Source organism: Triticum dicoccoides, chromosome 4B (genome assembly GCF_002162155.2).
Source record: "Triticum dicoccoides isolate Atlit2015 ecotype Zavitan chromosome 4B, WEW_v2.0, whole genome shotgun sequence".
Classification (NCBI taxonomy): domain Eukaryota; kingdom Viridiplantae; phylum Streptophyta; class Magnoliopsida; order Poales; family Poaceae; genus Triticum; species Triticum dicoccoides.
In genome coordinates, this window is record NC_041387.1 from 631574 (window position 1) to 642381 (window position 10808).

The window sequence follows — 10808 nt, forward strand, 5'->3', positions numbered from 1 at the left end:
CACGGTTGTGCCTGTCGCGGGAGAAAAACCGTGTATCTCATGAAAGGGAAAAAGACTTGTTTTTTCTTTATTTCCGAAAGGCACGGCCATGCTTCTTGCAAAAACAAAACCGTGCCTCTCACAGAAAAAGAAAAGAAAAAGTGAAAACACGTTTTTCCCGTTTCTAAGAAGCACAACTATGCCTCTCGTGAAAACAATATCGTGCCTCTCACAAAAGGAAAAAAATATTTGCTTTCATTTCCAGACGAGACGAGAGCAGCAGCCATGGTGTCGGACGCGAGCAAGAAAAAGTCGAACCGGAAAAAGAAACATCTAAAAAGACAAAAACACATGCACAGAAAAAAAACAGAACAGTGTCAAGAACGTGACACGTGGCGGCAACTTTTTTTTTGAGAAATTGTTCATTCAAATCAGGAATCAGTACAGAGTAGGTGACCCTTACAAGCACACTGAAACGCAAAAACAAAGGACTATGAACACCTAGAGTACCCTAAGACAACCATAACACAAGAAGATCTCCGGAGCCCTGTGTCATCATCCCTGAATCTTGAGAGAAGACCCCTGCAACAGAAGGATCTGCAACCAGTCGCAAACAGGTCATCATCTTCGACCACGATATAATTGCCACCACGCTGCTTCCTCCTTTCTTGACACCAGCGCTGAGAGGGCATGGACGTCAATCCAACACACCTGCAACAGCCGTCGCCATCTTTGGCTTTGAGTATCGCGAAAAGTGTCCCTTCCGGAAGGAAGAGAACTCGAGTCTTTCGACCGGTCCGGCACCGCGGCCGGGCCATCCGCCCGGGCAAAGCAGGATCTCCCACCAGCATCAACGCAGAGGAAGGAGAAGAACAGCAGCAACAAATCGTACCAACAAGGAAGAAGAAAGGTCTTCGTCTCCCTACCGCCATCGCCCATCTGAGGATCCAAACGGCCAGTGCCGATGGACCTCCAACCACCATAGCCCGCGACCTCGACGAGATCCGGGGATCCCCAACACCGCTGGCTCCTAGACGAAGGCAAAAGCCTCGCCTGGCCGCGAACGGAGCCCGGAGAAACTTATTCCGACGCGACACCACCGCAACGGCCTCGGCAGCGTCTCCCTCAACCCTAACCCTACCACACACCCACCTAGTGAACAGACCCGAGGTTCCCCCTCCCCCCGCCGCCGGAGCGGCCGACGGAGAGAGAGGGAACCGGCGGCATCACCGGCGCGCGCAAGGGCCCCCTAGTCGCCTCCCTGATCGCCTCGAGCGATCCAACTTTTCCGGGCGTAACAGACTAAAATAGTTGGGCGACGGACACATGGCGGCAACTGAGAGCTTTCAACTCACCTCAAGCCATCGTTCGAGGCTTCTTTGCAGAGAAGCGCTCCGTAATTAGTTGCTCCATGAAGCAGGTAGAGGGAGGGGGCATACGTGTCTTGTTGGCTTTCACCACTTTATTTTTTGTTGCTTTAGAAAAAGAATAAGAGCAAACACACGTGTACAGCCCAGGTATTTCCTGGTGTTGTTTGTTGACTAGTCCAATCCAACAAAGTAGAAGAGGGGAGGGTTCTGGAAGGAAGGAACTTTTTCTTCTTCTTCTTCTCCACCTCGCCGGCGCCGTCTGCCATCACCCACCACACCACACCACACCACACCGCACCTAGCTCGGAGACGAGATGGTGTCGGACGCCAGCAAGAAGAAGGCGGCGCAGAAGAAGGCCGCCGCCGCCGCAAAGAGGGGCGCCAAGGTGCCCGCCTCCTCCTCCGCATCGTCTTCCGCCTCCGCCAACAAGACTGGGGCCAAGGCCGCTGCCGACGCCCTCGCCGCCGTCCAGCTCTCGGACCGCACCTGCACCGCCGTGCTCACCTCCCACCCGCTCTCCCGCGACATACACGTACGTCTACTCTCCTCTCCTCTCCTCTCCTATCCTCTCCTCTGTCAGATGAGATCAGGTCAGATCCCTCTTCCTCTTCCTCTTCCTCTTCCTCTCATCTATCTATTCTATTCTATGGATTAGTCTTTCTTTCAAATAAATATATTGCCTGCGCTGCGCTGCGCTGCGCTGCAGATGCAGATCAGCACCTAATCCAATCCAATCTAATCTAATCTAATCTAATCCCCAACAAAACTAGTCCTCTAGGAATAGTACAAAACAAGCACAAGTTTTTTTTGTCGTGGATTCATTATTTAATTATTATCATGACTTGTGTGCCCACTCTCTTCTGATTATTATTATTATTATTATTATTATATCACAAGAAAGAAAGATTACAATATGGAAAATTTTCTTTCTATTGCCTTAGATGCTTCTCTACTCTACTGCAAGATATAATGATGAATGATCTAACTCTGTTTTCTGTCTGTCTGTCTGTCTGTCTTGATGAATGTCACTTGCACTACAAGATATAATGATGCATGATATAACTCTGTTTTCTGTCTGTCTCTCTTGATGAATGAATGCCACTTCACTTGCAGATTGAGTCTCTCACTTTAACATTCCACGGCCACGACCTACTTGTAGACACAGAACTGGAGCTCAACTACGGCAGGTTGCTACAATATGCCATCATCATCATCACACTCTTCCCCCAAGCAACCTCTTGCCGCTGTCATCTTGGATGTTTAACGGCTTTATTTATTATTCCATCTCAGGCGCTATGGTTTGCTTGGTCTGAATGGCTGCGGCAAGTCCTGCCTTCTCAAAGCAATAGGGTGCAGGGAGCTTCCTATCCCTGACCACATGGATATATACCACCTCAGCCATGAGATCGAGGCTTCAGACATGTCTGCGCTTGGAGCCGTCATTAGCTGTGATGAAGAAAGGGTCAAGCTGGAAAAGGAAGCTGAAGTTTTGGCTGCTCAAGTATGTTTCTCTTCTCATCAATCAATCAATTTTTCTGCTATCATCATCATCATCATCATCATCTTGCTCTTCAAGCCCCCTATGTACCTTTCCTTTTGCAATGCCTGCCCCTGCTCTGTTGTTGTACTACTACTTATATATATATATATGCTCTAACCGAATACCTACCTGTGCTGGCATATTTAGGATGATGGCGGTGGTGCAGCTTTGGAGCGCGTATATGAGCGGTTAGAAGCAATTGATGCATCCACCGCTGAAAAGCGTGCTGCTGAGATTTTGTTTGGCTTAGGCTTTAACAAGCAGATGCAGGCCAAGAAAACCAGGGACTTTTCTGGCGGTTGGCGCATGAGGATTGCTTTGGCAAGAGCTCTGTTCATGAATCCAACCATCCTTTTGCTCGATGAGCCTACCAATCATCTTGGTGAGTTTTTCTCCAACCCATGTGTTGCAAGTAGTAAAGTGGGCCTGGTGCTTTCTGTTTCTTTATTACCAAATCACATGCTCTTCAGCAAGTCACGCTGTAGATTAGGAAAATGAACAATGAGTCCCGAAGTATTCTCCCCGGTGTACGATGAGCTCATAGTTGTCAATTGATGCACCCAAAGTCAATGGTTTTTATACTGTTTTCAAAAATGCCTTCAATTTTGCCAAGTTCAAGTGCTTCTGCCATGGCTTCCTTTGTTATGATGAACAGTGATGTGCGCCTTGCTGTAGGAATGCCTGGCTGTAGGAGCAGCTATGCTGGAGAACCTGTTGGTCTGCTGACCACATAAATCACCATCAATGTAGGTTGTTACAGGTTTTGGTTATACATGTCGTGACACATTTGGGTCTTAATTCCTGACTTTGTTGGACTTAACTTTGTTGGGTGGCGGTGGGATGAAACCTAAAAAGCTTCACTTATAGTTCTCTAGTGGACCTGTTTTGCCAAAGATTTACTTGCGCTGATTGTGAGATGGTGTTGGTAGATTGTTTTGATAGCTCCAGGCCTACATTTTCTCATCTTCCATTGACACAATCAGTTTTATCATGTTTAGGAACGTTTGTAAAAATAGCATGATTACTGCTTAGCTGTTTGAGTTGAGGTTGACTGAGATAATATAGTACCCAGTACAAAATGATTTCTGAAGCCAAATAAATAAAGAAGCTTTTGTGGATTAATAGTAATAATATTGCTGGCGGTTCTGTGGCAACATTTGCAGATCTTGAGGCATGCGTGTGGCTGGAAGAAACGCTGAAGAAATTTGACCGTATACTTGTTGTGATATCACACTCTCAAGACTTCCTGAATGGAGTATGTACCAACATCATCCACATGCAGAACAGGAAGCTGAAGCTGTACACTGGGAATTTCGACCAGTATGTCCAGACGCGATCTGAGCTGGAGGAGAACCAGATGAAGCAGTACAGGTGGGAGCAGGACCAGATTGCGTCGATGAAGGAGTACATCGCGCGCTTCGGGCACGGGTCCGCCAAGCTGGCACGTCAGGCCCAGAGCAAGGAGAAGACGCTGGCCAAGATGGAGCGCGGCGGGCTGACGGAGAAGGTGGCGAGGGACAGGATCCTGACGTTCCGGTTCGCCAACGTGGGCAAGCTCCCGCCGCCGGTGCTGCAGTTTGTGGAGGTGACGTTCGGGTACACGCCGGACAACCTGATCTACAAGAAGCTGGACTTTGGCGTGGACCTGGACTCGCGGGTGGCGCTGGTGGGGCCCAACGGGGCGGGTAAGAGCACGCTGCTGAAGCTGATGACGGGGGAGCTGGTGCCGCTGGACGGGATGGTGCGGCGGCACAACCACCTGCGGATCGCGCAGTTCCACCAGCACCTGGCGGAGAAGCTGGACCTGGACCTGTCTGCGCTGCAGTACATGCTGAACGAGTACCCGGGTAACGAGGAGGAGCGGATGCGGGCGGCGATCGGCAGGTTCGGGCTGTCGGGGAAGGCGCAGGTGATGCCGATGCGCAACCTGTCGGACGGGCAGCGGAGCCGGGTGATCTTCGCGTGGCTGGCGTGGCGCGAGCCGCAGATGCTGCTGCTGGACGAGCCGACGAACCACCTGGACATCGAGACGATCGACTCGCTGGCGGAGGCGTTGAACGAGTGGGACGGGGGCCTGGTGCTGGTGAGCCATGACTTCAGGCTGATCAACCAGGTGGCGCAGGAGATCTGGGTGTGCGAGAAGCAGGCGGTGACGCGGTGGGAGGGGGACATCATGGAGTTCAAGGAGCACCTGAAGAGCAAGTCGGGCGGCATGTCGGACGACTGAGCCTATCTATCTATCTATCTATCTATATCTATCTATCTATGTGTCAATGTGTAGAAGATGTTTGCATTCTGCTGCTGCTGCTGGGTGAGATGTTCTCTAGGGTCTACTGTAGTTAGTATTTGATGAAGAGTTGTTATGATGAAGATGAAGTTATCCATGCATGCATGCATGCATATGACGGGTGATGCCTAAACTCCTCATGTTTGTGCGGCGGCAAAGGCACCAAACAGATGCGTGTAAGCAAGGCTACTACAGTACTATTTACTATCAAAGTTGTTGCTTGTCACCTGAAACTGAAACTCTGTTTTTATTAAGTTTATTCTTGGCTGGCTGGCTGGCTTGTATAATGAATGAATTGCATACGGCATGCCGTCTGTCACTTGTATTTTATTTTTATATAACATGTTGCATATTTCGAGATTACCTCTGACCACGGGTTAGCACAATGATATATGACATGCATGCATGTTACACAAAGCATGTCATCGAATTCGTATGTGAAAGAAGTTTCTAATGATATAATTTGTATATCATACATCTCATATACTTATAGTTTTATAATTGGTCAAAGGCTGCCTTGAAAGACCTATTAGGCCATATATATATGGAAAGAGGGAGTATGTCTTGTTGCGTGGATTACATACTTTGAAAAACTTAAAGAGTCATACTAGTATTTTATATATTGGAACCACATATAGTAATGAGTTATATAGTCTCTCAGTCTCAAAATAAGTGTTTCAACTTTGTACTGACGTTAGTACAGAGTTGTACTAAACTTGAGACACTTATTTTGGGACATGGGGAGTATGTAAATGTAATAGGCAGCAAGTGGTACATAATAAATAGAAACAAACAGAATGAACCAAAGCTAGAGGAACTAATAATTATCGTAGGCTCAATAGTCTTATGTTTCTTTTTACTAGGCATATTATTTTTGCCTTAAGACAAACATTGTAAAGTTTGATCAACATTATAGAAAAAAACATATCAACATTCTTGATACCAAAATAAATGTCAATAGATTGACTGCGGTACATATTTTCATATTGTAAAGTTGGATGTTGTTGTGACATTTTTCTATTGTAAAGGGGCATCCGGTTTAATTACTTGCTTGTATTTGTATGGACTCGGCTCATATGCCCAACTACATGTTTGTTTGTTTGTTTGTTTGTTATACTCCCTCCATAACAAAACGTAAAACCTTTTTTTATGCCCTGTGCAAAAGTAAAATATGTCTTACGTTTTGATACAGAGAGACTACTTATTTATATTTGAGGCGTTCCGATTTTTCCTACACAACAAGAATATGAATGGAATGGAATGGAATGGATTTCTTGTGTTATCAATACATCCATTCAATCAGTCACAGCAACACCATCCATGATCAGTAGCAACATATATATGTTTCCTATCTACTGAATTACTACAATTCCTATCAGCCTCTACTGAATTGCTACAACATGTTTGTTTGTTTGTTTATTTGGAGGTTCCACACACACACACACACACACACACACACACACACACACAAAGACTCTAAATTCCAGACCAAAACAGCAAGAAAGAAAGAAACAAGAAAATGCTACTACAGCAAGTTAACCGACCGGTTAGAGGGACTTGCATTATTCATTCATCTGTCATCCCTTTGCAGCCTCCCAACAAACAAACATCATGCATGCACATATTATACTTACTACCTTCATGCAATGCAATGCAATGCAGCAGCTGCTCTCCCTTCCCTTCCCTGGTTATTATTCTCTTATTATTACATCAACCATATAGATATAGGCCTTCCCTACCTCTCAGGACCCTTTAAGACTCAGGAACCACTGGAACAGCAGCTGAGCCCTTGGGCTTGGCCGCCACTTCCGCGAGAGAGGGGCAGCTCCGCGGCCGCGAACGGATCTTTTCGCTCAGGGACCGCCTCCACTTCCTAGCCGTGTTTCTCTTGCCACCAGGGGTAGCGGCAGCGGCAGCGGCAGCGGCAGCACAAGAGCGCGCCGTGTCAGGAACATGTGTGCTGGTATCAACCTTCGACAGGCTTCGCAGAGACTCTAGGTGTTTCCTCGGCGTGCCGCGGTTATTATGCTGGCTGCCGTCCGGAAACCTGTTGCTCAGGCATTTGCTTAGGCCGGTGTGCACCATGATGCCGTCGTCGCTCAGATAACCATTCTCCATACTGTCCCGCATGGCCAGGTCGTCGTATTCCTCGTCGGACCTGTTGCAGTCCTCGTCCACAGACCCTTCCATCTGCCACCCAAAGCACCCACAGATATATGTGTGTTCAGCAACCGAGTCCAACAATTTGCCAAGCATTTTTTTTTTTGACCAAAAAAGGGGGGAAAAACGCTTTGTTAACACAAAATGAAGGTCCTCACCTCATCATGGTTTTCGTCGTGATCTTCTTCGCTTAGGTCCTCATCACTCCCTGAATTAGGTGGAACATCAGTTTCTTCTTCGTCGTCATCGTCACTGCCAGATGCTGCTGCTGACTCTTTAATCTAGGAGGAGTCCCCGACAAACAAAAATAAATATATCAGCAATTATAAGATAACAAATTTGACGGTGTTTCTCTCTTGTTCACTGACAGAAAGTTGTGCCGAAAAGATCAGACAAGTTCATGCTGCCAGATAGTACCAAGTTAAATTGCTGCTTACCTCTTTATGATGTCCATCGGCCTTCTTAGGGGAGCCGCCGGATGAAGATGCAACATGGCTGCTGCTACTGCCTTCATTACCGTTGATCCACGAGCCGTCGACACTTCCACCTTGACTTGTACAGCCTGTGTCGGTAGGCCATGCACTTATTCCAAAGGAGCCAAACTGGAGATTCACCGACTCCGCCCTTCCAATATTCAGAGGTCCATATATTGGGTTTCCTAGAGATTTCTGGTCTCCGCCACCTTGGGAACCACATTTCCCATCCCCATCACCTGACTCAACCGGCCAAGCCTTTGAAACGGATCCATCCACATCAACGATGGCCATGAGCTTCCTTGAGGATCCTAGGCGCTGGATTAATTTGAACATCCCCTTGGAACTCATGGAGTTGGCAACACATTGGTTTTTGTACTCTTCATTTACAGCCGCCGCTGTGTTTGTGTCAGCGTTATACAACTGCTCTCCGGTAGCTCGCCTGCGGAGGCAGCTAAAGACGGTGGCATGGATGGAAGCCACGCTCCGGTCAACGTTTGTGTTGTTCACCTTGGGAACTAGGTATTTGTCAGCTCGGCTACAGAGGTACTCTTGGATGGTTCTAATGTTGTTGATGTATTTGACATACTTATTTTTGGCTGGGTCAAGCGTCATGTACTTTGCACGTACGGCAAACCTCTCAGTGTGCTTGCCCTCATTGGATATGTAGATCATAAAAGGAATTATTGATGGATGTTTCTTCATTAAGCCCATCTGAAATATCGGAATTATTTGACAAATTCATACTAAATAAATACTATAAAGGGGGGCATAAGAACAGACTGACGTGAACTTATAATTCCACCTTGACTGGAAAAGAAACCGAAAACAGAGCATTTTCGGCATACCACCTTAACAGGGCATAAGAATGGCAGTAAAATGTACACAGGAAAAAAATTGTTATGGTTTTCAGTAGCACATACCACAAAATTAAGGCTCAAGTGAACACCCTCAACAACGACCGATTCTTTGCGATCTTCCCACGCGGTGATAAGCCGATCCAGACTGTCGATGACCATCTCACTCTGTGCCTTATAACCTTCTATAGCCATTTGTTTCTTCCCAATTGGTTTTCCCTCAACCTTGTCTCCGCTGCCCTCATAATCCATACCTGAGTTGCTTGAGACGCCCGAGCGTTTCTTTGCTTTCCGCCTGGCTTTTGCTTCAGAAACAGCCACCGGGTCGAGGCATTCACCTGCATGATAAGTGGATGCCCAGAGAAGGGGGTTTTCCTTCTCGTCAACAAAGCTCCGCATCATGTGGCGAATGGAATCTGTGGAAACTACAGTGGTGATCCCTAACCTGCTCCCCTGTTGAACAGATACATACATTGGAATGCTTAAAAGTTTGGAACATAGCAGCTAACTGAAAAAGAAATAAATTATTGATAGCCCAAATCCGAACCGATAAAGAGATGGTAAAAATCATTGTTTTGCTGATGGCATCGACAGGCTGACTAATTTACCTTATTGTTTATTCCAGCTCTGGTAAGAACAAGTAATCGCATAGGAAATGATAGAGTAAGAATGCAAAAGGAAAGAGAGAAAAAAGGTGATGTGTGTATGTACCAGCAAAGTAGAAAGGGTGGACTTGCCGCAACCACTTGTTCCGCATAGAAGAACCGTGACGGACTCCTTTCTTTCACGAATCCTGGGGAGGGAGGGAAGAGAGATAAATGAAGGAATGATATCAGATTCCTTTGAAAGTTGGTTCCCCTGCCCTGCCATGAGTGACATGTGTGGTGGGAATTCAATCTGATTGATTTACTCCACATAGTTGCATTGCAAACAAGGGAAATTCAATCTGGTTTTAGCTCCTGACAGACAGACAGCAACAACTAATTTGCCACTTGGTGATATATATATGCGGTGGACTAGAAACATACAGAAGCAGTGTGTGGTGATAATAATGTACATACTCATGTAAGCTCTGCTCTGCTCTAGATAATAATAATCTGGTTTCTCTGAAAGTGCCGAGACCAAATCAATCAGTTGGGCCTCCCTCATGAAATGAAATGCTTGTTAAAAGAGAAGATTGGAGAAACATTCCTCATGTATGAGGTTGGTACTCCCTGTGAATGAGGAAGAGTTGGGGGGGGGGGAGCTTGCCTGCAGGCTAGGGTGAGGTGGTTCCTCTGGTTTGGGGCGAGGTACTTGTAGAGGGCCAGGGCCTGGCAGACGAGGTGGAGGAAGAGGTCCCTGGGGATGAGCACCGTCGTCCGGCGCTTGTAGAGCTCGAACTGGAACTGCCTGGGGCTGGTGGCGGCGTCCGGCAGCTCGTAACGCTGCACCCCTCTGCCCCCTTGGCCGCCGGACATGGCCATGAGCATCTCCATCTCCGCGGGGTCGCCGCGGACCACATCGAACACCCGCCGGCTAATCTTTTTTTTGTTTGTTTTTTCATTTGATTTGATTTGATTTGGAGAAATCAGAGAGATCGAAATCAAAATCAGAAACAGAAACAGAGGGGACGGAATCGGATCCAAGAGGGGAGGGGAAAGAAGAAGGGAGGAGACCTCGAATGCGTGCCTGGGCTTGCATCCCATGAGCTGGAGCGTGCTGTGGAGGAGGGATCGGGTGTAGCGGAAGGAGGCGCCACTCTCGTCCACCACCACAATGTACAGGAGGAGCTTGGCGTGCCCGGCCATGGCTTGGATTCTCCCGCGACGCAGTCGGACGGAGGCGGAGAGGGGAGAGGAGAGGAGAGGAGAAAAGTCGGGTCTTTTCTTTGATGAAAGATGAATGTTTGATCTGCCGGTGCCGGTCCGGTCGTCTCTTGTCGCTGGTCCAACGTTGGCAGGGGGACACGACACCGTCCACGCGCACAAACCCAAACACAAAACAAAAACACAAAGAGGGCCTTTGCCTCAAAAAAGAAAGAGAATCAATCATTAAGAGTAAATAAATAAAGCACCCACATTCTCTAGTACCCCATGGCCATGGGTGTTCAAAACTTCAAAAGCATATATATGAAAGGTGTCCTACTTTTAAAAAATAAA

The 10808-nt window shown here is 47.3% G+C and overlaps 2 protein-coding genes across 2 annotated transcripts; one reads left to right on the top strand and one right to left on the bottom strand.

Annotated features, from left to right (window-relative positions):
* Nucleotides 1-1518: 1518 nt before the first annotated feature.
* Nucleotides 1519-5484, top strand: LOC119294442 (ABC transporter F family member 1-like). The gene is made up of 5 exons (XM_037572604.1): nt 1519-1882; nt 2464-2537; nt 2641-2851; nt 3038-3272; nt 4054-5484. Exons 1-5 carry the CDS (start codon nt 1664-1666, stop codon nt 5115-5117), a joined length of 1803 nt encoding a protein of 600 aa, XP_037428501.1. The 5' UTR covers nt 1519-1663; the 3' UTR covers nt 5118-5484.
* Nucleotides 5485-6685: 1201 nt separating this feature from the next.
* LOC119294443 (P-loop NTPase domain-containing protein LPA1 homolog) lies at nt 6686-10554 on the bottom strand. Its single transcript, XM_037572606.1, has 7 exons — nt 10326-10554; nt 9919-10190; nt 9379-9460; nt 8734-9120; nt 7775-8524; nt 7496-7618; nt 6686-7367 (listed from the first exon to the last, which is right to left on the bottom strand). Exons 1-7 carry the CDS (start codon nt 10455-10457, stop codon nt 6930-6932), a joined length of 2184 nt encoding a protein of 727 aa, XP_037428503.1. The 5' UTR covers nt 10458-10554; the 3' UTR covers nt 6686-6929.
* Nucleotides 10555-10808: the final 254 nt, after the last annotated feature.

Bases quoted from the DNA above. Each gene is read 5' to 3' on its own strand.
- LOC119294442 (XM_037572604.1), top strand. From the start codon at position 1,664: ATGGTGTCGGACGCCAGCAAGAAGAAGGCGGCGCAGAAGAAGGCCGCC. The intron at 1,883-2,463 runs GTACGTCTACTC...CTTCACTTGCAG, and splicing joins CGCTCTCCCGCGACATACAC to ATTGAGTCTCTCACTTTAAC. The intron at 2,852-3,037 runs GTATGTTTCTCT...TGGCATATTTAG, and splicing joins CTGAAGTTTTGGCTGCTCAA to GATGATGGCGGTGGTGCAGC.
- LOC119294443 (XM_037572606.1), bottom strand. From the start codon at position 10,457: ATGGCCGGGCACGCCAAGCTCCTCCTGTACATTGTGGTGGTGGACGAG. The intron at 9,121-9,378 runs GTACATACACAC...TCTGTTCAACAG, and splicing joins CCACCCTTTCTACTTTGCTG to GGGAGCAGGTTAGGGATCAC. The intron at 8,525-8,733 runs GTATGTGCTACT...CCGATATTTCAG, and splicing joins ACTTGAGCCTTAATTTTGTG to ATGGGCTTAATGAAGAAACA.